This window comes from Schistocerca serialis, chromosome 8, assembly GCF_023864345.2.
Source record: "Schistocerca serialis cubense isolate TAMUIC-IGC-003099 chromosome 8, iqSchSeri2.2, whole genome shotgun sequence".
NCBI lineage: Eukaryota > Metazoa > Arthropoda > Insecta > Orthoptera > Acrididae > Schistocerca > Schistocerca serialis.
Genome location: NC_064645.1, coordinates 507,974,913 through 507,998,300, shown reverse-complemented (window position 1 = coordinate 507,998,300; position 23,388 = coordinate 507,974,913). Strand labels below are relative to the sequence as shown.

The 23,388-nt window shown below is 38.0% G+C and overlaps 1 protein-coding gene across 1 annotated transcript in view; it reads right to left on the bottom strand.

Moving 5' to 3' along the window:
* Positions 1 to 9,102: 9,102 nt before the first annotated feature.
* The window catches only part of LOC126417096 (lipase member H-like), a 45,728-nt gene continuing 31,442 nt past the window's right edge, over positions 9,103 to 23,388 (bottom strand). Inside the window, exons 4-7 of the mRNA XM_050084991.1 lie at positions 21,613 to 21,858; positions 15,921 to 16,103; positions 9,976 to 10,126; positions 9,103 to 9,211 (exon numbers count right to left, since the gene is read on the bottom strand). Coding sequence (XP_049940948.1) covers positions 9,154 to 9,211; positions 9,976 to 10,126; positions 15,921 to 16,103; positions 21,613 to 21,858 — 638 coding nt within the window. The 3' untranslated portion in view covers positions 9,103 to 9,153. The remainder of the gene's footprint in view (positions 9,212 to 9,975; positions 10,127 to 15,920; positions 16,104 to 21,612; positions 21,859 to 23,388) is intronic.

Genomic DNA, 23,388 nt, shown 5'->3' with positions numbered 1-23,388 from the left:
AGATAAGCTGTAATGATGAGGTTATTAATAATCCTGTAACAGTATCCAACATATTCAAAAATCACTTCTTAACTGCAGCAGAACATGTAGGTTGTAGGGGTTCCTTAAATGGTGCTATGTGTTTATTACAAAGAGCTAATCCCAACACATATGACACAATTTGTCTTGCCCCTGTCCCTATTACTGAAGTTAAAAATACCATCAAGACCTTAAAAAATAAAATTTCGACAGGTTTTGACAACATTTCACTTAAAATTCTAAAGCATTGTAGTGACATATGTCAATTCCTGTGTCACATTTTTAATGAGTCTATGCAGCCAGGTGTTGTACCAGAAAGATTGAAGCTTGTCGCTGTGAAACCACTTTTCAAGAAGGGTAACAAAACCAAATTATCTAACTACTGTCCAATATCACTACTAAGTAGTTTCTCAAAAGTATTGGAGAAACTAATGTATAAAAGAATTGTAGAACGTCTTAACAGCCACAACATACTCAACAGAAACTAGTTTGGTTTCCAAAAATGTAGATCAACTGAGCAGGCTATTTTTTTTCTCACAAATGAAATTTTAGGGTCAATAAATAATAAAATGTCACCTATTGGAATCTTCTGCGACTTGTCAAAGGCCTTTGACTGTGTAGACCACAACATTCTCTTACAGAAGGCTAAGCCTTATGGCTTGAGAGGCAGCATTGGTAGGTGGATGAATCATATCTACAAAACAGAAAACAGAAGGTGATTATTAATGGTGCTGATGATAGTCCCACCTCATCTGATTTGGGCACATTAAAGTGTGGATACCTCAAGGGTCCATTTTGGTACCTTTGCTTTTTCTTATCTTCATCAATGATCTCCCACTATTCTGCTTGAAAGTTGAACTAACAATGACCTATAAAATAAATATAATGCTGTACTTGTTGACATCCTACACTGGTTTAAATGCAACTCTAAATATTGAAAAAAATCAGTTTATGCAATTTCATACATCTCAGCAAGAAGATGAAGTATACCACTTAAACTGTGGTAAACTAAATATACTACATTATGAATCACCCAAGTTCTTGGGCATTCTAATTGATGGCAAGTTGAACTGGCCGGTGTATATCCTAGACCTACATAGAAGGGTCAGTGTGGCAACTTATGCTCTGCTTGTAATCACAACCATTGGTGACTTGGACGCTATCAAAGCTGCCTACTTTGGTTATTGCCATTCTATCATATCAATGACATAATACTTTGGGGTAACCACGTTGTGACTCGCCGATCATTCAAAGTTACGTGGGTCCTCTACATGCAGCGCTGTCTGCCAGCCATGCAATAGCAGCGCCACCTAAGCGGCCAGCTAGCCAGCAGCCGCTAGACTTGGACTCAGTTATGATTTGACTGTTAAAGTGTACACACGTCTTACTCTGTTTACTTGATCTGTGACTTTCATGTATTGCGTCTTCCTTGAGATATATTTGTCAACTTGAAGTTATAACAATTGGTGACGAGGATGGGATTTTTCTTTTCTATCGTTGACCCACATGTTTCCACGGCTAATTTAGAGCAACTATTGCAAGGTCTCATAGAACAGCAAATGCTTCTCACAAATGCTACTCGTGATTTCATCGCGGCATCTCTCGTCGCTGTCTCTACCTACTTTTCCTCCTTAGGACAAGACGGCGGAAGACTGGTCTGATTACGAAAAACATCTTCAGCAGCACTTCTTGGCATTTCATGTCGTGGACGAACAAACATGTAAGTCTCTGTTCCTTTAATGGATTTCATCTCAAATGTATCGGTTGTTGTCGCAATTGGCTCCTTTGAAAGATCCTGCATCTTTGTTCTTTGCTGAAATGTGCTCCCTTCTGTCCGTCTATTTTCAAAATCAAATGCTTGTGGTAGCCTCTCGTGTTGCCTTTTATCATTGTCAAAAACAACAAAATCAATCCTATCGTGCTTGGGCTGGTGAACTTCATGGCCTCAGTAGAAAGTGTCAATTTGTTACTGAAGTTCATAAAGAATCCTACACCGATTCCATGGTATGGGATGCTATTATCCGATCGGCGCCTGACAAAGAAGTTAGGCAACATGCCCTTCAGTTGGCAAATTCGACTCTAGATGAAGTCCTATCGATCACTCAGTCTTCTGAAATTTCTCGCACTGCTGGAGCGCAAGTAGAGGCATGGGGTGACGTCGGGGAAATACAACCTCTGTGTGATGTTCATGAAGCATATGGCGTGTCCCCCCGGCGTATGTGGCCGCAGTACACTCCTAAATGCAGCCTCAGCCTAACTGTAAAACAAACCTCTAAGAAACTGCAGCAAAACCCACAGCAACTTCCTTCAGGTCTGCAGTGTTTTACGAAACATTCACGAGAAGATTGTCCACAACATTGAGTCGTGTGTCACAAATGCAAAAAAAGGATCATGTGTCATCCGTTTGCAAATCTGACCGCATACATGATGTTCATGAACATGATGCTGATTCTGATTCTGTGTTGTCTGTCAATTGACTTCTTCCCTTTCAGGGAAGTTATTCCTCACTGTCCAAATACTTGGTCAAGATGTCCGCATGCAAGTGGATACTGGTGCTGCTGCCACTATCATCAGTTCTCAGACGTATCTTCAGTTGGGTTCTCCAATCCTGTCACCTGTCACTAGGAAATTACGGACTTACAATAAACAGAAGATTTCTCTCTTGGGACAATATGATGCTGAGGTATCTTACAAATCTTAAATTTGCACTGTTCCCACATTTGTGGTCGACCATAGTAACACGGAGAATCTTTTTGATTTTGATGCCTTTCGTGTTTTTGGGTTCTCCATAGATGACTCTGTCAATATCGTCTATGATGCTATTCCTTATGCTCAGTTGGATTCCTTGTCGACCACATTTTTGTCCCTTTTTTCTCCTGGGTTAGGCCGTGCAAACAACTTTGAAGCCCATATCATGCTCAAACCCACTGCCCGGCATAAGTTTTTTCAGGCTCGGCCCATTCCTGTGGCCCTTCATGATCAGGTCAAACGGGAGCTGGTTCGTCTCACTGCTTCAGGGGTCTTGCTTCCTGTCACTTCCAGTGAGTGGTCCTCTCCTGTCGTCGTTGGTAAGCCAAATGGTGATTTTCGTCTCTGCGGCAATTTCAAAGCCACTGTAAATGCTCAATGCCTTATCAACACTTTCCCTGTGCCTCGACCTAAAGAGTTGTTCACTAAACTTGCTGGAGGCCAGTATTTTTCCAAATTTGACCTGTCAGAAGCTTATCATCAACTTCCTCTTGACGCTGCTTCCTGGCAGTTTCTGGTCCTTAACACACCTTTCGGCCTCTATCAATACCAAAGATTGCCATTCAGGGTTGCCAGCACCCCTGCTCTCTTTCAGTGATTCTTGGAACAATTACTGCTCACTGTCCCTGGGTGTATAAATTACCAAGACGACATTGTTGTAACTGGCTCCACCACTGATGAACATCTTCAAAATCTCTGCACACTTTTTCATGTCTTACAGACTGCCAGTTTTAAGTGTAATCTTCAGAAATCACAATTTTTTCAGGCATCTATCACGTACTTGGGGTTTCAACTCTCGGGATGGTATTCGTCCACTTCAGCAAACTGTCGCTGCGATCGATGCCCTTCCTTGCCCTACATCTGTTAAGGAACTGCAGGCCTTCTTGGGGAAAATAGCATACTATCACAAGTTTTTACCATCTGCTGCTTCGGTGGCTCAGCCGTTGCATCGCCTGTTGCATAAAAACGTGCCTTTTCACTGGTCCGTGGCATGCGATGCGGCTTCCCAGAAATTAAAGACTATGCTGAAACAGGCCCCGTGCCTGGCTACTTATTGACCTGGACAACATCTTGTTCTTGCCATAGACACCTCGCAATATGGGGTTGGTGCAGTCCTTGCGCACCGTTTTTCTGACGGTTCTGAACAACCCATTGCTTATGCCTCCAAAACGCTCACGGATGCCCAACAAAAGTATTCTCAAATTGAAAAAGAAACTTTGGCCATTATTTATGCTCTTCATAAGTTTGGTGTTTTTCTCTATGGATCCAAATTTCATCTTTTTATGGATCACAAACCACTTGTTTCCTTGTTTCATCCATCAACATCACTTCCCGACAAGGCTGCACAACGCCTCCAGCACTGGGCTCTTTACTTGTCTCGTTTCAATTATGAGATTCATTTCCAGCTGACGGCTCAACATGCGAATGCTGACGCACTGTCTTGCCTTCCCATGGGTCCTGTTCTGGCATTCGATAGGGACAAACTTTTGTGTTTCCTCCTGGATGTTGCCGAGCAGCAGGTTGTGCACGGGTTCCCCATCACCGGGGACCAGCTGGTGGCTGCTATGGGTTCTGACCCTACCCTCTCCCGGGTTTTACACTGTATTCAGAAGGGTTGGCCAGTTCGTCCATCTGCTAAGACTTCTGATCTGTTGCCACCTACCACCGCGGCAACCACCATTGCTCTAGCTTGCATTTTCTCTTTGGAAAGCCATCCCTCTACTCTTGTTACTGATAATGGTCCGCAATTTGCCTCTTCCAATTTTGCGGATTTTTGTGCCTGTCATGGCATCATGCATGTCACGTCCCCTCCGTTCCATCCGCAGTCAAATGGTGAGGCTGAACGACTGATCCGCACGTTTAAGGCTCAGATGAGGAAACTCCTGACTTCTTCTTCTGCTGATGATGTGCTTCTCCAATTTCTGGTTTCTTACCATTTCACCCACGTGGGCAACCACAGCCCGGCTGAGCTCTTACATGGCCAACAGCCCCACATGCTACTTCATCTTTTGTGGCCTTCCACCTCACGGCCATGGGTGCCTTCGCTTGACCAGTTCACAGGCGATGACCTCGTATGGGTACGGGGATGTGGCAGGCAGCCAAAATGGAGTCCTGGCCTCATCTTACGACACCGTGGCCGATGCCTGTATGAAATCCAGACAGACAAGAGTGTTGCAGTGTGTCATTTGGACCAGCTTTGGCCTCGTGTGCCTGCAACACCTGTTCCAGATGCCGCTACATCGCCTTCGACTCTACCTGATGCTCGGGATACTGGAATCTCTCATTACTCACAATAGTCCTTTCACCATCATATCGGTGCCAGCACAAGAACTGATGCCACCAGGAGACATACCCATGCAGGAACCAGATGACCATCATCTGTCGGAGCAACTCTACTCGCCTCCTTCTCCTACGGACACGGACACATCGCCCATGTCTCCTGTTATAACAACCACACTTGCCGAAACGGGCAGATAGGTGCACGGGGCCCCAGCAGATTCGGCCCCCACGTCTCCTATCATCTAGACCCGTTATCATCGGGGACACTTCCATCTGTACGGGAAGCCTCCTCCTCGAGACTTTACGGCCAGTCAAACAACACCTATGGACGTTAGCAATCTACAGGCCACCTCCATCAAGACCTGTGCAAAAAATTCAAAGGGCGGGAAAAGTGTTGTGACTTGCCAATCTTTCAAAGTACCGCTCCGCAGTTACGCGCGTCCTCTACATGCGGCACTGTCTGCCAGCCATGCAGCAGCAGCACCACCTAAGCGGCCAGCCAGCCAGTGGCTGCTAGACTTGGACTCAGTTATGATTTGACTGTTAAAGTGTACACACGTCTTACTCTGTTTACTTGATCTGTGACTTTCATGTATTGCATCTTCCTTGAAATATATTTGTTCAACTTGAAGTTATAACAAACCAGCCTTTAGTCAAAAAAATTTTTACTGCACAGAAGAGAGCTGTGAGAGTCATGAATCCAAGATATTGTTGCAGAAATCTGCTCCATAAGTTACAAGTATTAACAGTCACCTCTCAATACATATTTTCTTTGATGACTTTTGTTTCTAATAACCAGACTCTTACATCATGATCATGATACTAGGCCGAAAAATGATTTACTTAGGAATCTGAAACATTTAAGTCTTGTGCAAAAAGGTGTTCATTATTCTGTCACAAAAATTTTCCACTTTGTTCCCTCAGATATTAAAGTTTGCATTAATATCTTACCTAGTTTTAAATGTAAATTAAGAGAATTCCTAATGGGAAATTTCTTCTACCTTTTTTTTATTGTATTGCCATTGGTATTTACTATCTTAAAACATTTACTATAACACATCTTTAACTGTTTAAGTTGGACAATGTACTATATTTTCTTGTTAAGTAGTTGTTTTATGTTACTTGAGCTACACTTTGATTTGATTTTAACCGTCAAGCTTACTCATCATTTTATTGTGCATTTCTGCCATTTATATACTTGTATTATATCTGTCTTATGCAATTGTGACTCGTTCCACATTCATGTGATTTATCACAATATGGATTAATGGAATATGAAATAAATAAAAATTCCTTTGTGGCATTAGGGAGTACTGATTGCATTAATCCTTTCAAGGGTAGTACTGTGAACCTACTCTTTGGTACCTTCTGCATCCACAGCTAACCTTTTATTTATCCTTTCCACGGGCTGTTTAATATTATTATTTCACAAATTTTAGCCACAGTTTTCCTGATCCCATTACGACCACAACTCTCATGTAGATAATCAATGAACTTATCAACTGTTGCTTAGGGAAACACAACTTCCACACTTGTTTATCCAAAGATTTCCTGATGAATAATAGCTTCTTGTGTATAGCACAATATTGTCTTTCTTTTGGGTTTCCATGTGAATATTTTAATACTGTTTAACTAATTTCAAATTTCAATCTTCATTTTGTTCTGTTCTCATGTGCTTACAAATACATCTAATCAATCTTTCAGCTTTTAAACCCTGTAAATTAAATAATCTTATTTCACTTCACTTATGTAATGACCATCATAATTTCATTTTGCCTACTGTCATTCTAGGAAGAGCAGTCACAATTATATTGTCCTTCACTTTATGTATCTAATTTACATATCAAACTACTGCAAATACATGGCCCATTAGAACAATCTAGGTTGTATAACCTGCACAACTGTGAAAACTTGACTTTGTGTTTTGTGCCCCAACAAATATCCCCCAAATTTTTGGAAACCAAACACAATGGCAAGTGCCTCCAATTTGGATGTATAATAATTTTTCACTAGAGCATGTAAAACCCTGCTAGCAAAAGCAACTGTTCAGTGTCCCACACCCTCATCTGGTTTTATTATCTACATGACTTCGAACCCCAACTTGAGTTAGTGCTCATACAAACTGCAAAGAAAAGTCTGGATGCTACAACAACTTACTGCTAACTAATTCTCTCTTTTTTTGAAAAGCCTCTTCACACTCATGTCCAATCCCACACAACATTTTTCTTTAATGAAGTTCCTGAATGAGGATGATTAAATTATTGGTCAGTCAGAAATTTTCTGTAGTATCTAAATAAACCAAACATTGCTTTCAATTAATTTCTGTTTTTAGGTGCTAGGGAATCTAGTGCTGCTTTCACTTTCCTTTGGTCAGGTTTTATACCTCTTTCATAAACTGTATCACCAAAAATGACATTTCTTTCCTTACAAACTCAGACTTACTTAGTTTTGAATTCATTACCTCTTAAATAGCTATTGCCACACAACAGTGGTACTCAGCCACCACTGGAGTACTGTTCATCCTTCCTGTTTTAATCTTCCTATTAACACATATCAATCAAATAAGTACTGCTCTACACTAATTTGGGAGCACTGTCTCAAATGAATAGGTAAAATTTGGTGATAACTAATGTATGTGGAGCCAATCCTGTGATAAATGATTCAAAAGCACCTATTTTGTTTCCTTAACCTTGTACATTGTAACACAAAAATGACAGAATGAATTTAAGTCTATGTGTGGCATGTGTGAATCAAAAGATTAATGAGCTACATCTATAAACACTGGTATAATGGTTCTTTATCTTAAAAAAAGACCTGTGGTTGTAGTCTAGAGCAGATGTATCCTCCTCCTGCCAAGCTTTCCCACACATTTCAATTATCAGGGAAATTACTTCAGACGTTCCCATTTATTAATGTGTAGTTCACAGTTTGTGTGTTCTTCACAGGTCATGTTACTTAGGTATAGTAAAAATACAAATAGTTAAACTTAACTCATGTTTTTTAGCTCAGAATTGTAGAATTATACTTCTTTATCTACACATGACAATTGTGGCAGATCACAGTTGTCAAGCGTGTTTGCAAACATCTGAAATTGCTGAAGTTAAACAAGGCTCCAGTGCTCAGTGGAATCTGTATCAGATTCCATACAGAATTTGCAATGAAGTTAGCTCCCATTTTAAGCATGGTACACCATAGATCCATTGAACAAAAGAAAAAAAGCCCAATGGTTAGAAGAAAGTGCAGGTCACATCCCTCTAGAAGAAGGGAAGCAGAAGTGATCCATAAAACTACTGTCGAGTCTCACTGATGTCTATCTGATACAGAATACTGAAACGTATTTAGCACTCAAATGTAATGGGATATCGTGGAGAGAATGACCTACATGCCAAAAACCCTCGATTCCAAAAACACGTGGAATGAATATTATTGCATGCTAATCATGGTAGCACATCGACTTCTATCCTACATCTACATACAAGCACTGCAAACCATTGTGAAGTGCACTGAAGAGAGTACATAGCACAGTACCATATATTATGGCCTTTTCTCATTCCAGTCATGTTTGGAGCGGGGGAAGAATACTTAAATGCACCTGTGCCCTATGCAATTAATCTAACCTGGTTTTCACAGTCTGATGCTGTATTGGATTTCTAGATTCCCACTTAAATCTGGCTCTTAAAACTTTATTGGTAGGATTTCAGGGGATAAATGGCATCTTTCTGTCTGTTTAGCTCGTAGTCTATGTATAAGAGCAATGATAACGATGACTTCGTTATAACTTTATTATGGGTATAATGTTTTTTAATTTGTAGTCATTACATAGCTTTCATATTTTGCATCTAGTACACTCCTTTGGCTTGTGCAATCTTGGTCTGCATAGAGTAGGTTGGAAATAAATAAATATAACAAATTCTGTCACATTTTTTTATTGAAAATATTATTTAATGTTTTACACTGTGGTAAGAGAAGTAACTTCTTGCTTTATTTACAAGTCACCTTCAACTCTTTTAATTCACATGATGATTCAGATGAGAGTAGAAATGAGAGTAGAATCAGCTGTAAAAATAGCCAGAATCCTGGTTTCGTAGACCACCACAGTTGAGTGCCTTACCCTTGGGCATACGGAGGTGAGCCATTAGTTTTTAGGTAGAATGTTCCAGTTGTCCTACAACAAACCACCAGCAGGATTTACTTATTATAATAACTTTGTATCTAATATTATATAGCACAAAATGGATGTGTGGAGACAAACTATATGTCTTCTTAAGCATAATTAATAAAATGAGTTCTCTCATGTTATTTTTCTTCTATCTGTCAGTGGGTTTATTTCCTCTCATAAGCAGGAGGTCTGATTCCACTGCATAAAGTCTACTGAGAAATACTGAAAAAGTTTACTACAAAATTAATCTCAATGGAGGCATTTAATGTATTTATTATACATTGCCCTTCAGCTATGTGAAATCCATCATTTCAGTATTTATTTTGGTTTAATTGGTTTACTGTCATTGGATTAAATATCAATTCATCAATTCACTCTATTCTGACAACTGTCAAACTCAATTAAGAGCTTATAGGAAATCAAATGGTAACAGAACCTTTTTTTTTTTTTTTTTTTCCGAAGTGGGGTATTAAAAATGCCACATATTACAAATCAACAAATTTTATGACTTATTATATCTCTGTTTCTCTTGATATATTTAGACATTATTTGAAAACTGACAAAAATAGAAGTGTTTGATCCATCATTATAAAAGAAAACAACAACCAATGAGTAAGGTAAAAAGTATATTATTAATACTACTGTCTCACTAAATCATGCATTACAACATGAAAAAATCCATCTTGACTGAAGATTTGATTTTTGTAAATTTTTATAACATACTTAGAAAGTTTTGTACAACTATTTTAACTAATTACAGTAATACTAACCCAGATGGAGTGGGAGCACCCATTGCCACTTGAGCATTTCCATTGCAGTTTCCATTTTGAAAATTATTCCAACTATCACACTGATAGCTGACAAAAGCAGATGATGTGATTGACTCAGCATACAACTCATAGGATCGATTATGACTGCACTCTGTTTGGGAAATAATAAAAGATGCATCAGATTCCAAGAGGTAATTTACTTAAAACAAGATGTTATATTACCATGTATCATAACATATTAAGTTCTGAAATGTTGTCAGGAAATTATAACTGCTTTTTCATTTGGGACTGTGTGTAATGTTCTTGTGTCATTTTGTTAACTTCACAATATTTTTAAAATATGATACAGATGAAATGCACTTATTTAAGCCATGATTGTGGCAAGACTATGACAAGCATGGACATAATACTGACTCTCGAGGTTTAGAATGTGGCAGTTCAAAAAAGGGAAAAGTTGAAAAGGTAAGCCTGAGGAAAAGCTGACCAACTACAAACAGTGAACATCTGATTGCTAACGAACAAATTGCCCTTGCCATGTGTTCCACACATTTGGAATATATGAACCCACATACTTTCGGAAAAATTTGACCCTACTGACATGACTTATGTAGAGAAAGAGTAGTGACAAGATTTCAGAAAATTATAAACAAACAAATGCCTGAGAAAATTATGTATTTTGATAACAAGGTCATATAAGAGAAATTATAAGCTCAGATTGGCCACAAAGAGTGCGGGATATTGATGACCTTCCTGATATTTCAGTGAAACAATTTTGGAAGATACAAAAAAACCTATAAAAATACACAGTGACACAGCGCTGTCTAATAAAATTGTTTATTTACAACTTGCTTCGGTCATAGACCACCTTCACAGCAGAAAAATGGCAACATTACAAGACACATATCTTCAAGTATATCGGATAACATGGTCAAGTCAAAATGCAAGAAACATGTAAATTAGGTATTCAGTACCAAAACTATGGCTTGATAAATAGCAAGTGAAATACTGGCTGTTGATCGAGCAATTGCTCAGATACTGAATACCTATGTTAAATGTTTCTCACATTTTGACTTGTTCATGTTATCCTGCACACTTGAAAACATTTATGTCATATCATGTTGATATTGATATTGATAACTGTTCTACTGTGAAGATGGTCTATGATCAAAACTGGTTCTAAATAAATAACTTTATAACACAGCACTGTGTAATCATGTATATTTCCAGGTATGCCAGTGCTGTTAATGGTTGCCTGAAAAGTCTGTTTGGCAAAGAACCTAAATTAAGATGAATGGATGGGATATGTACTGTCTACCTCTAATGACCTAACTTCTTTGAATTCTGTAGTATTTTTTTTTTTTTTAAATCAGTGTTTCTGGTCTGATGAAACAACCAAATGAAACTAGTGTCTCCAAGCACATGAGCTATATGAATGTTTCTCAACCACTCTCTGGGTTTGGAAGGTTTCACTCAATGTGAGAAAAGTGGCTGACACAACTCTCTGTTGATTACTTCAGTTACATCAGTGTTTCCATTCACTCTATGAGTTTGGGTAATTTCACTTATGATTGACTGATTTATTGATCCATTTTCATCTACAGCTGCACAATGTGCAAGAGATATTTGGATTTTTTTTTGCTAATATTAACAGTTTTACATATGATATACCTTTGTACATAATAACACACTTTAATATATCAATTAATGATGAATACTTAAATAAATGTTGTTACGCTGTATACGGAGAGGTAAAATACAAATGTTCTTCTGAATGAGACTACATTGGGTAAACACACAAAAATTTGGTTTTGTAGGTATTCATTTATTGTGTACGGCTTCAGTTTAGATTTTAAGTGACCAATGTTTTGTATGTGTTTAATGGTATCTGGTAAGGCACTGTATAGTTTGATACTAGGATGGATAAGGCTGTTTTGAATTAGCTTTGTGTTGGCGCTTTGAACATGTACATCCAATTTTTGTCTTGCATCTTAGCTGTGTATTGTGTGATTTCGAGTGGTGAGTGGTCTTTTTGCATGTAAGTTTTGCTTTAAATACATTATATTTTCAGGTGTATATATGCAAGGAAATGGCAGGTTCATCCTTGTTTGAAACAATGGCCTACATGATTTGCCATTATCTACCCCTTCCATCATTCTTATAATTTTTATTTTATTTTTTTTTTAATTTTGAATGTTTTGATGGCATCTCCAGAATTTCCACTTACATACTTTTCCAGCCTTTTGGGTTATAAAGCGTGACTTGAGTTGTCTACCTTTTTAGATACTAATAATGTATCTTATTTCAAGGAGAGGCAAATAAAACCTATTTCTAAAAATGAAGTATTTTCCAAATTTATGTATTTATTTACTTAAACAGAAAGTTTTCATACTTCTGGCACTAAATGTGGATTTTTGATTGATTTGAAAAGGTTAATAACATTTGCAACATTGCAAAATTGAATTTAAATAAATGAACAATTAATTTTTTATTTAAATTTACTGATGCTCTCTCTTCCTCTTTCCCAGTAGTGCAGCCATCACCTAATTCTCAATTGGTAAATGATGAGATGACAAGAACAAAAAGCATATACCATACAATGTTTTAAATTGTTTGATGAATTAATCACTTGCTTTTTAAGCATTTACTGTCAGTTTTCAGAAGAATTTTTTTCACAAGAAATGTTTGCCATCAATCATCAATTTTCTTTGATTTATATAGTATTAAAATATTACTCATCCTTGCGGATACCGTATAGTGCACTGAATTTATCTTGAGGATTCTTTTTTCTCCAGTCATATGTTTTGTTGCAGTCCCATATTATTGATCATTTTTTGATCCTTAGACAAAGTTCACTATTACCTAAAAGCTTGTTGGTAAACATGGACGAAAATTGAACTAAGCACTTCTTATTGGCACTAAATAGAAAGCAAATATTGAAACAACAATTAACAGTGATGACAGGTGGTTACATAGAGTAGTTAACATTGCCAAATGATCTAATGTTGCCACTCAGAACTGGATGCACTGGGGATTGGGCAACTTCAGTGGTCACTTCCAGCTGTACAGAAGGGTGTAAATATTATTCCAGACTGTTTACAGTGATGGCTAGAGGTAGACATAACTGTTAAACTGAAGTATCAGTTTGTGAACATGGGCAGTACTTCCTCAGTCCATGAAGCACTAATTTGTGTGCCTACATAAGAAGTGATGTAATTTTCTGCACAATATATTTGCCTACTAGGCAAATAAATGCTGAATGTTTACGGGCTATATCCAAATGATTTTTGATTAATGGACATCATCACAGCTTTTCAATAAAATGAAATGCAAACTGTCACTTGGCAGTGTTCCTTTCTTTTTCACATTCTGCTAAGGGAGTTTTTACACCTGACTTCATTCACTCAATGAGAAATAATTAATTAACATATTAATTGCATCTGGAACAACTTAAACCAAAGCAATATATCGATCAGTTTTAAATGATGAAAAGAAGAATACTCAGTATATGGTTAAGTGAATATGCATAACGGTTATTTTAGCTTGGGATACTCTCTGAAATATCTTCACATTCCCCCATGGATAGGGTTACCCTCTGGGGTATGTGTATGTGGTCATATACCGCTACTTTAGTTCAATTACTGAGCGTTCTAGAGACTAGTTTCATTCAGAAGAATGAATTTATAGCTGAGTCAACTGAAACAATCAAGAGTGGCTTCAGTAGAAAGAACAAATAAATGGTTCAACTGAGAAAAACTGCATATTGGTTTCACTTGAAAAGAAAGAATGAAAAATTCAGTCAGTATGCAAAATTGCAACAGACTTTGTTGTTAGTTTTCATTTGGTTGCTTCTAGACACTTGTTTCACTCAAGAGAATGAATGAATAGTCCAGCTGGTATGCAAAACTACAATCAACTGAACTGATTGTTTTTACTCAGTTGCTCCCATACACTGGTTTCACTCAAGAGGAGGAATGATCAACGAAATGGTATGGTGGCTCATGTCTGTATCTGCATTGCTGTCTGTAGCTACTTCGTGAAGTGATATTTCATTGATGTTGTTCATAATGCTGGTTACACTGAATATATTTTATCATTGCCTTTTCATTGATTCATGAAGCAATGGTCGTGCTATGCAGTGCCAATAACTGTACCGTGGAGCTTTGTCACCATCTGCAGAGTGTTGAAGGATGTAAGAGAGCCTGCATTTGCTAGCGACCAGCTACGAAAACATGTAACCACTCTTTAAAGAACTCTTCTGTATTTAAGATTTTCATAAACTATTACAACTTAAGTGAATAGATAGCTCATTCACAACATGCTCCTAGCCAGTCTGGACATGATAACTCAATGAATGACAGATAGTAAGTATGAGATTGCATAATATAGATTCTTTTGTTGTGGGGCTAGCACATTGTCATCAGACAGCTTCTTCTCAGGAGTCAACAGCATCCCCTAAGCATGACTGGGAAGTGTAAATGACTTCTCCATTGCAAGTAAAGACACTCACTTATCGTTGCATATTGTTGATGCACTGTGCTCACATTTCTCCCTTCATGTCTGCACATAAATCCAAAAAAATGCCCACATAGTGGGCAGTTCTTTTTATACTACTAATTAAAATCATGTTTCTCCACAAATATCTTACATTGATAGAGTAGAAAAGTTTTTGATGTGTTGCTATATTAAATAACATGAACCACTACAGTAATTAAACTGATACAAAAAACTACATCCAAATGAGTTGATTATTTCCCAATAACTGGTTGAATCAACTGTTTTGACTCATTTGTTCCCACCACTAGAATTCTGCTCTTCCCATCCAGTATCTTAATCATTGTGCTATCTCAAAGAAAACACCCAAACAATGATATAATTACTATTCCTATATGTCAGTATATATATTCAATGGCAATATTGGCTGCAAGTAACAGAAAGTCTGTTTTGACATAAACATATTTTTCACAGAGACTCCACGAACCTCATTACAATAAACTTTTAACTATCAGCCTTTCAAAAAATTAACCCAGTACTCCATACCGACTATGAATATATTCAATTATTTGTCTTCATCTAGTGAGATTTAGTTTAGTTACATGCGTGTTTATGCGTGTTTCATGGATAATAACTTGTTTTGTTTATGAATGCTACTATGCTGAACTTAAGCCTTTGAGAAGATTTTTGATATATTATTTCCTTACTTAGATCCTCTGATTTCAGAATATGCTGGTTTCATACCATACTGAATTGCCAGAGATCGCACACAATTCTGAAATCAGAATTATTTATTTGCTATAACATGCCTGATCTATTTGCACAAAGTTCATTCTAGATCTATATCCTCCTTACTGTTGCAGTCCTAGTACATGTTAGTGCATGCTGATGTTACTGACAGCATGCATCTGGGCATCTGGTACCCTACTTGCAAGCACCACTGGTTTCAAAATAGTAACATGCAAATTGTTTTTCAAATTCTACAAGGGTGTGATGAAAAGTAATGCCTCCAAAACTCTTCAAAACTTTTAAAATAAAACAAACATTATTAACGTTCTCCATCTTTATTCTTAACCTCCACATATTAATAGCACTCTGCCAGTAGAGGGCTCCGAATTGTAGCTTGTAACATGGCAGTGTGTAATGTAACTTTGTCGGTGCATGAGAAACAGCATGCCGTAATTGAGTTTCTAACTGCAGAGGAGTTCGTCCACAAATGTGGCGCCCTCTCCTTCTATTGTTGGGAGAAATGTGTCCATTGCCAGGATGACTATGTTGAGAAATAAATATGCAGACATGAAGAATATAAATGTAGAATGTTTTATTTAAAAAGCTTTAAGAGTCTTCACATAAAAAACTTGGAGGTATTACTTTTCAGGAGACCCTAATATTAGCTAGAGAAAATTTATCCACAATTTAATAAAACGTATGGGGAAATACTGAAGGTGCCTCACCCAAATTAACAGCAGAACAGCCTTCCTGAAATGTACCACCATTTGGAAAAAAGTCTGCATGGCCAAGTGGATCAGCCCACCCCAGGGTTGAGGTGTGGATGACCTCAACAAATGCTGCATCTGATGAATCAACACGGTCTGCTGCTGCTGTGCCTCCAAACAGTGGTGCTGCAGGATCCATAGCTGATGAAAGACAAATGACAAAAATGGAATGATTATTTTCTTTTGTTAATTGCACATATTTTTATACCAATGAAGAATGCACATTGTACTTTCAGCAAACCACTACAATAGAAAATTATTTAGTCTGTATTTAATGCCATTTCTAAATTCACATTATACGGTTCCAGAGCTTTCGTGGGTGGCACACACATGCTGTTTTAATGATAACTCTTACCAACAGCTGTATAAGTTCCATGCTACAGAAAGATATAACAATAAGTATTTTGTTCTTCTGCATCTGTTAGGCTCAACAGCTATAGTTATTCAATGCGATCCAGGAAATTTTTACATATGTGACCAACTCGACGTGGTTATAAAGCCCACTTATGAGGGACAAAATACATGGAATATTCATGTCATATTGTGCAGTCAGCACCTCCACTTCCTGCATTGGTCCACATTTTGTTCCCCTTGGTCAGCATTTGCTATAGTTATTAAATTAATCACAAATGAGCAGCAGCCCATTAATTTATTGTTGTAAGTGTACAGCTGTCCGTCAAAATTTCAACACCAGGACAGAAAGCAAATAGCAAAATGTGCACCTATAGTGCAGTTTGAAGAATTTGTTGGAAGTATACAAGATGAGGAATTTAATACAAAAAGCTACCAACTCTGTCACCAACAATGGCTTTAATCTGACTAGGCCTTGCATCAAGTTGAATCTGGGTGAAAGATAGTGGTACAAGGCATGGTCAAAAAGTTTGTTTTTCTTAAAGAATCTTTATTCACTTATCAACATCAACTTTGTCCCTTTCCACATAATCCCCCTCAGATATAATGCACTTGTCCCACTACTTATTTCCAACCTTGGAAGCCCTTCTGGAAAGCACTAATCATTATGGATTTATGGTGATCAGTTCCTTCAGCAGTTCTGTTTTTATTTCATCAATACTGACAAAACGACATCCTTTCAGGAATCTCTTCATTTTTTGATAGAAAGATGTCAGAGGGGCAATGTCTGGCAAATACAGTGGCTAAGCCAACATAATTATTTTGTTTCTTGCCAAAATATTATGAACCAGCTTTGAGGTGTGAGTGGAAGCATTATCATAATGCAATTTCCTCGAGTGGTTTTGCCACAATTTTGGTCATTGTCTTCAGAGTGCTTCAAGCAATTGGTCAATAACTTATTGAAAATATGACCACAAGTAGCGAACTCATGATGCGCTATCCCATTGCGCAGTGAGAAGTACCTTCAAATGTGATCAAACTTGTCGAATTTTTTTCGGTTTTGGCTCTTCAGGCAGCTTCCACTGGAAAAAAGGGGCCCTGACTTCAATGTCATACCGATATACCCATTTTTCGTTACTTGTTACAACCTTCTTTAGAAGTTCTGGATCATTGTTGACACATATGTGTGAGATTGTTTTTGGCCAAAATCCAACAATCTCGGAACAAACTTTGCTGCTACAAGTTTCATGCCCAAACATCCCAAAAAAATTGATTGACATGAGCCAAAGGATATGCCAACATCATCAGTTACCTCAATGATGGCAATTCAATGATTTTCCAGAATCATTTTCTTTATTTCTTTCAAATTGTCATCAGTAACTGATGCACTAGGGCATCAAGGGCAGTCATCATCTTCAATATACTCTCGGCCCTCTTGGAAATGTTATCACTCATAAACTCTTGTTTTACTCATAGGAGATGTGCCAAAAGCCACAGTCAACATTTTGAGTGCACTACTGTTCTTTATTCCATTTTTCAAACAAATTTAATGCAGATTCTTTGCTCCATCTTTTTCAAAAGTAAAAATTCACCGAGCACCCAAAAACACGTATAAACTTTCCAACTGTCAACAATGAACTAAATATTCAAAATGCGCTGAAAATGCAAACATACTTGGGGATAGTGTGTGCCATAAGGATAAAAATTTTGAAAATCGGAAGTATAAAGCTCACGAAATTAAAAAATTCCCATTACTTTTTTATCACAACTTGTATGTGATCTCATGCCCACGCCAGAGTTTATCAGTCTTAAAGATGGCTTGCCAGTCTCTTGGCAACCATTGACCAAATGTTTTCTGTGGGAGAGAGATCTAGATACTGTGGGGGCCATGGCAACAGTTGGAATATCCACCGTATCATAGTAGGTCAGGATAACATGGTGAGCATATGGTATTGCAAGATAATTTCACAGAGATGTGGAAGATAGGACACAGACACCAGTCCTAAAATATCAGAAGTGTAATGTCTGCTGTCCAAATTACTGGCTATGAGAACCAGAGATGGACATGTAGTGTGCCCATAGCACTCCATACCACTGTGGCAGGTGTTGGGCCCATTTAATGATGATCACAAATGCAGTATGACAATGTCCATTCTCCTCGTAACCTCCTCATATGGATATGTCCATTGTGATTCTGTATGCAGAACTGCAACATGTTTGAAAAGATGATGTGATACTACTCTCGCGTCCAGTGTTGTCACTGGGTGCACCAGTCAGTGTGCTCCTCTCTGCTGCCACAGCAATGAAAGCTGCAACAACAGTTGCCATGCTGACACTCAGTAGTGCTGCAGATGTCACTGCCCTGACCCTGTGAATACTTGTCTTGCTGACTATGGCTTTCCTGAACCCAGTGATTCCACATTCACATGAAGGTTGTGGTATCACAATCATCATGAGCAGCAATACTGCAGAATGATAGTTTGGAATCTTCAAATTCCAGCACATGCTAGTAGATGTTTCTCATTATTACATGGAGCATAACACAATTTTTTAAAGACATTTCAAATGTATTTTTTTAGTAAGACACCTCCCGCAAAATCTTTCCTTATATGCAGCATGTAGACGGCTTTATTCTTGAAGTCTGAGGGTATTTCGCCTGTCTCATACATCTTGCTCACCAGATGGTAGAGTTTTGTCAGGACTGGCTCTCCCAAGGCTGTCAGTAGTTCTAATGGAATGTTGTCTACTCCCGGAGCCTTGTTTCGACTTAGGTCTTTCAGTGCTCTATCAAACTCTTCATGCAGTATCATATCTCCCATTTCATCTTCATCTACATCCTCTTCCATTTACATAATATTGTCCTCAAGTACATCTTCCTTTTATAGACCCTCTATATACTCCTTCCACCTTTCTGCTTTCCCTTGTTTGCTTAGAACTGGGTTTCCATCTGAGCTCTTGATATTCATACAAGTGGCTCTCTTTTCTCTAAAGGTCTCTTTAATTTTCCTGTAGGCAGTATCTATCTTACCCCTAGAGAGATAAGCCTATACATCCTTACATTTGTCCTCTAGCCATAAACACAACAAAAAGACTGACAAATGGATAAGCTTTTAGCCAAAAAGGGCCTTTATCAGAATTAGACACAACACACACACACAAGATACATCCTTTTGGGCGGAAGCTTACTTGTCTGACAGTCTTTTTGTTGTGCCGATCTGTGACTAAGCATCTCCGCTATATGGTGAGTAGCTGCCTATCCTTTTCATAATGTTGTCATTATTCCACCCTGGATTTTCCATTGTTCAGTTTTATGTTTGTTGCATGCTGTCTTCACAGTGCTACAATTTTAATGGCCAGCAGTGTATCAACAAAACACAATTAGGAACTGTGTAAGGGCCTTTATTGTCATGTTTCATATGGTACTCTGTTACTATCAGAATTGAACTTGAACTATTGGTGTTTCTCCTTGGTAGATTTCTATGAAGTCACAACTGCCAGTGAAGAACTCTTGGTATTTCTCTTGAAGCCACAATTGACACTGAAATTTATGTAGATCTAACAACACTTGGCCCAGAAACTGGAACTAGACACATGGGACATTTCATTTAGGAAGTCATTAGGGAATTCAGTATTCTAAGATTCACAATGCCAAGGGTGTGCCAAAAATACTAAACTTCAGGCATTATCTCTCACCAGGAGCAACACAGTTACCAACAGCCTTCACTTAATGACTGAGAGCAGTACTGTTTGTGAAGAGAAGTCTGTGCTAACAGGCAAGCAACACTGCATGATATAACTACAGGAATCAATGTTGGACGTAAAATGAACATATCCCTTAGGACACTGTGGCGAAATTTGGAATTTTTGGTCTATGGCAGCAGATGACCGATGTGAGCGCCTTTGCTAACAGCATGACATCACCTGCTACATTTCTCCTGGGCTCGTGTCCATATCAGATGGACCCTAGATGACTGGAAAACCATGGGCCGGCCGAGGTGGCCGCGCGGTTCTGGCGCTGCAGTCTGGAACCGCGAGACCTCTACAGTCGCAGGTTCGAATCCTGCCTCGGGCATGGATGTGTGTGATGTCCTTAGGTTAGTTAGGTTTAACTAGTTCTAAGTTCTAGGGGACTAATGACCTCAGCAGCTGAGTCCCATAGTGCTCAGAGCCATTTGAACCATTTGGAAATCCATGGCCTGGTGAGATGAGTCCCAATTTCGGTTGGTAAGAGCTGACAGTAGAGTTTGAGTGTGAAGCAGACCCCATACCATGTTGAGTTGCTGCACTACACTGGGAAAAAGCAGGTCTGACACAATATTAGGAGATATCACACAACTTTTGTCACCTCAGTGTAATCATCCACCACAGTTCTGATGCATCATAATCAGTCAATTAGAGCAACACAAGAAACCCAAACTTCACCATCAGTAAATGTAACAAGGTAATAAATACAGACAGTTAACACTTCCGTTTCCAAAAGACATTTCTCAAACACAAAATACAGAAATTTTTAAGGTACTGATACTGTCAAACTTAAGGTGGAAATATATATCTAAAAAGGAAAGGAAAGGTGGAAATATTTTGATAATCAGGATGCTGACTAATAATTGTTTACAGTACATTAAAACCTGTTGAGCTATGAAAATACACGAAGCTGGTATGAAACAATATTATGAGAAGGAAAGCTGCTACTTGCCATATAGCGGAGGTGCCGAGTAACAGGTATGCACAACAAAAAGACTCTCACAATTAAAGCTTTTGGCCATAAGGCCTTCGTCAACAATACACACACACACACACACACACACACACACACACAAGTCACACACAAGACTACTGCAGTGCCAGGCAACTGAAACCCCTGGTGGAGACTGCAGTCATGTGCGTGCACATATGTGTGTCCATTGTTGATGAAGGCTTTATGGCCAAAAGCTTTAACTGTGGGGAATCTTTTTGTTGTGCCTGTCTGCGGCTCAGCATCTTCACTATATGGTGAGTAGCAACTTTCCTTCTCATAATATTGTTACACACCATCCCGTATTTTCCATTGTTTGAAGGTGGTATGATATTTATGTATGAGGAGTGATAAACAGATTTTTCAGCCTCTATCAAATCCTTTTAAAATTTTCCACTGCAGCTGCACACTTAAAAAAATGTAGAAACATGAGATTCACAAGTGTGTCCCATAAGTTTCAGTAGGTATAAGGGACTTGAAGTATAAGTAAACATATGCCTCCATTTATTCTGGAACAGTAGTCAAAACTTTCACATAATGCTATTTGGACACTAAAATATTTACCAATTATTCTTCCAATTGTTGCAGAAGCTCTGTTTCCAGCTATTCCTGCAACATGTGCTCCCAGACTGTGACCAGCAACTTCCATATTACCAGCATTAGCACCCTGCTGCACCAGAAAGTCAATGAAACGTGCAACTATCTGACCAACCTCTGGCACTGCATTACGAGCTGGTGCATACAAAATATTGCTTGCTGGTCCTCTCCAGTCCACCATTATTACATTGTAATCTCCAGCCTGTATCCAACCTGTAATGCACAAATTCTAAATCAAAACAATAGAGAAACTATTTTACAACTAAGAAGTTGTAAATTCCATGTTCTTCATAATTTTCAAGGAAGAATATTGAAAATAACTGCATTGCTAATCCATAAAAAACCACATTTCAGAATCCATGAAATAAAGTTCATAGAACAGTTTTAACTCTCATTCTTGTACATTGCATTACATTAAATGAATAGCACTCTATGGATCCTGCCAAGAGGGATACCTAGAATGTGGAACCAAGATAACTTTATGAAATATTATACTATTAGAGAGTTAATATTAATTAGTAGTATACATTTGATGTGTTTCAGTTAGCTATCTTTATTTTTCCTGTTCATATGCACACTATGTTATTTATTTCAGAGTTCCGTGATGACACTTTGAGAGATCTATGTCATTGTCCAGTCATTCAAATAGCATACATATAGAAGATAAAATGAGCAAGCCCACTTTACATGCATGTAGGTATATTACACATTACCATACATATTGATGTCAAGATACCTGTGCATGTCTAGCATAAAATGAGTGGACTTCCCCCATCACATTAAATATATCTGTCATTTTTTAATTTCATCTTCTGAATAAAAAAAAAAGATTTGACACTGCCATCTTGAGCAGTTCTTTCCTATCTGAAAGTGGTATAATTTGTATTTTCTTCCATGTTTCATATACAGCTCTTTACTTTAAAAAAGTTGCAACAAATTATATTATGCTTAGTATTTGTATTTGTATGTGTATTTCTTTACTGGTCCTGTAAATCATGTTTAGGTACTTATTTTGCACAAACAATGTAGGACAAGTCAGGTTGGTACAGTATATACAACATCATACACATGTCTGCTTGTGTCTGTGTATGTGCGGATGGATATGTGTGTATGTGCGAGTGTATACCTGTCCTTTTTTCCCCCTAAGGTAAGTCTTTCCGCTCCCAGGATTGGAATGACTCCTTACCCTCTCCCTTAAAACCCACATCCTTTCGTCTTTCCCTCTCCTTTCCTCTTTCCTGATAAGGCAACAGTTTGTTGCGAAAGCTTGAATTTTGTGTGTATGTATGTGTTTGTTTGTGTTTCTATCGACTTGCCAGCGCTTTTGTATGTTAAGTCACATCATCTTTGTTTTTACATATATTTTTCCCACGTGGAATGTTTCCCTCTATTATATTCACATCATACACATCGTTACTTTGTAAAGAAATAATTAAAAACTATTCAACACATGTTAGTAGTTCCAAATATGCATTTTATGCAAATTCTACTGAGCACCAAAAACTAGTTATTTTGATACAATAATTTTAGTATGAAACTATTTTTTATTTATACAGATTCATTTGCAAATACAGTGCAGAATTCCAGGTTTTGTTTGACTTCTAACAATTTTTTGCAAGTTAAAAGAAAATGCTTATGAGCGACTGTAACAAATTTAATACAGTTGTCAGATTTCTATTATCCGCGCTCTTCAATTTCTTTGGAGTATAGTGCCATCTATCTCCATTCACAAGGCTGTCTTTT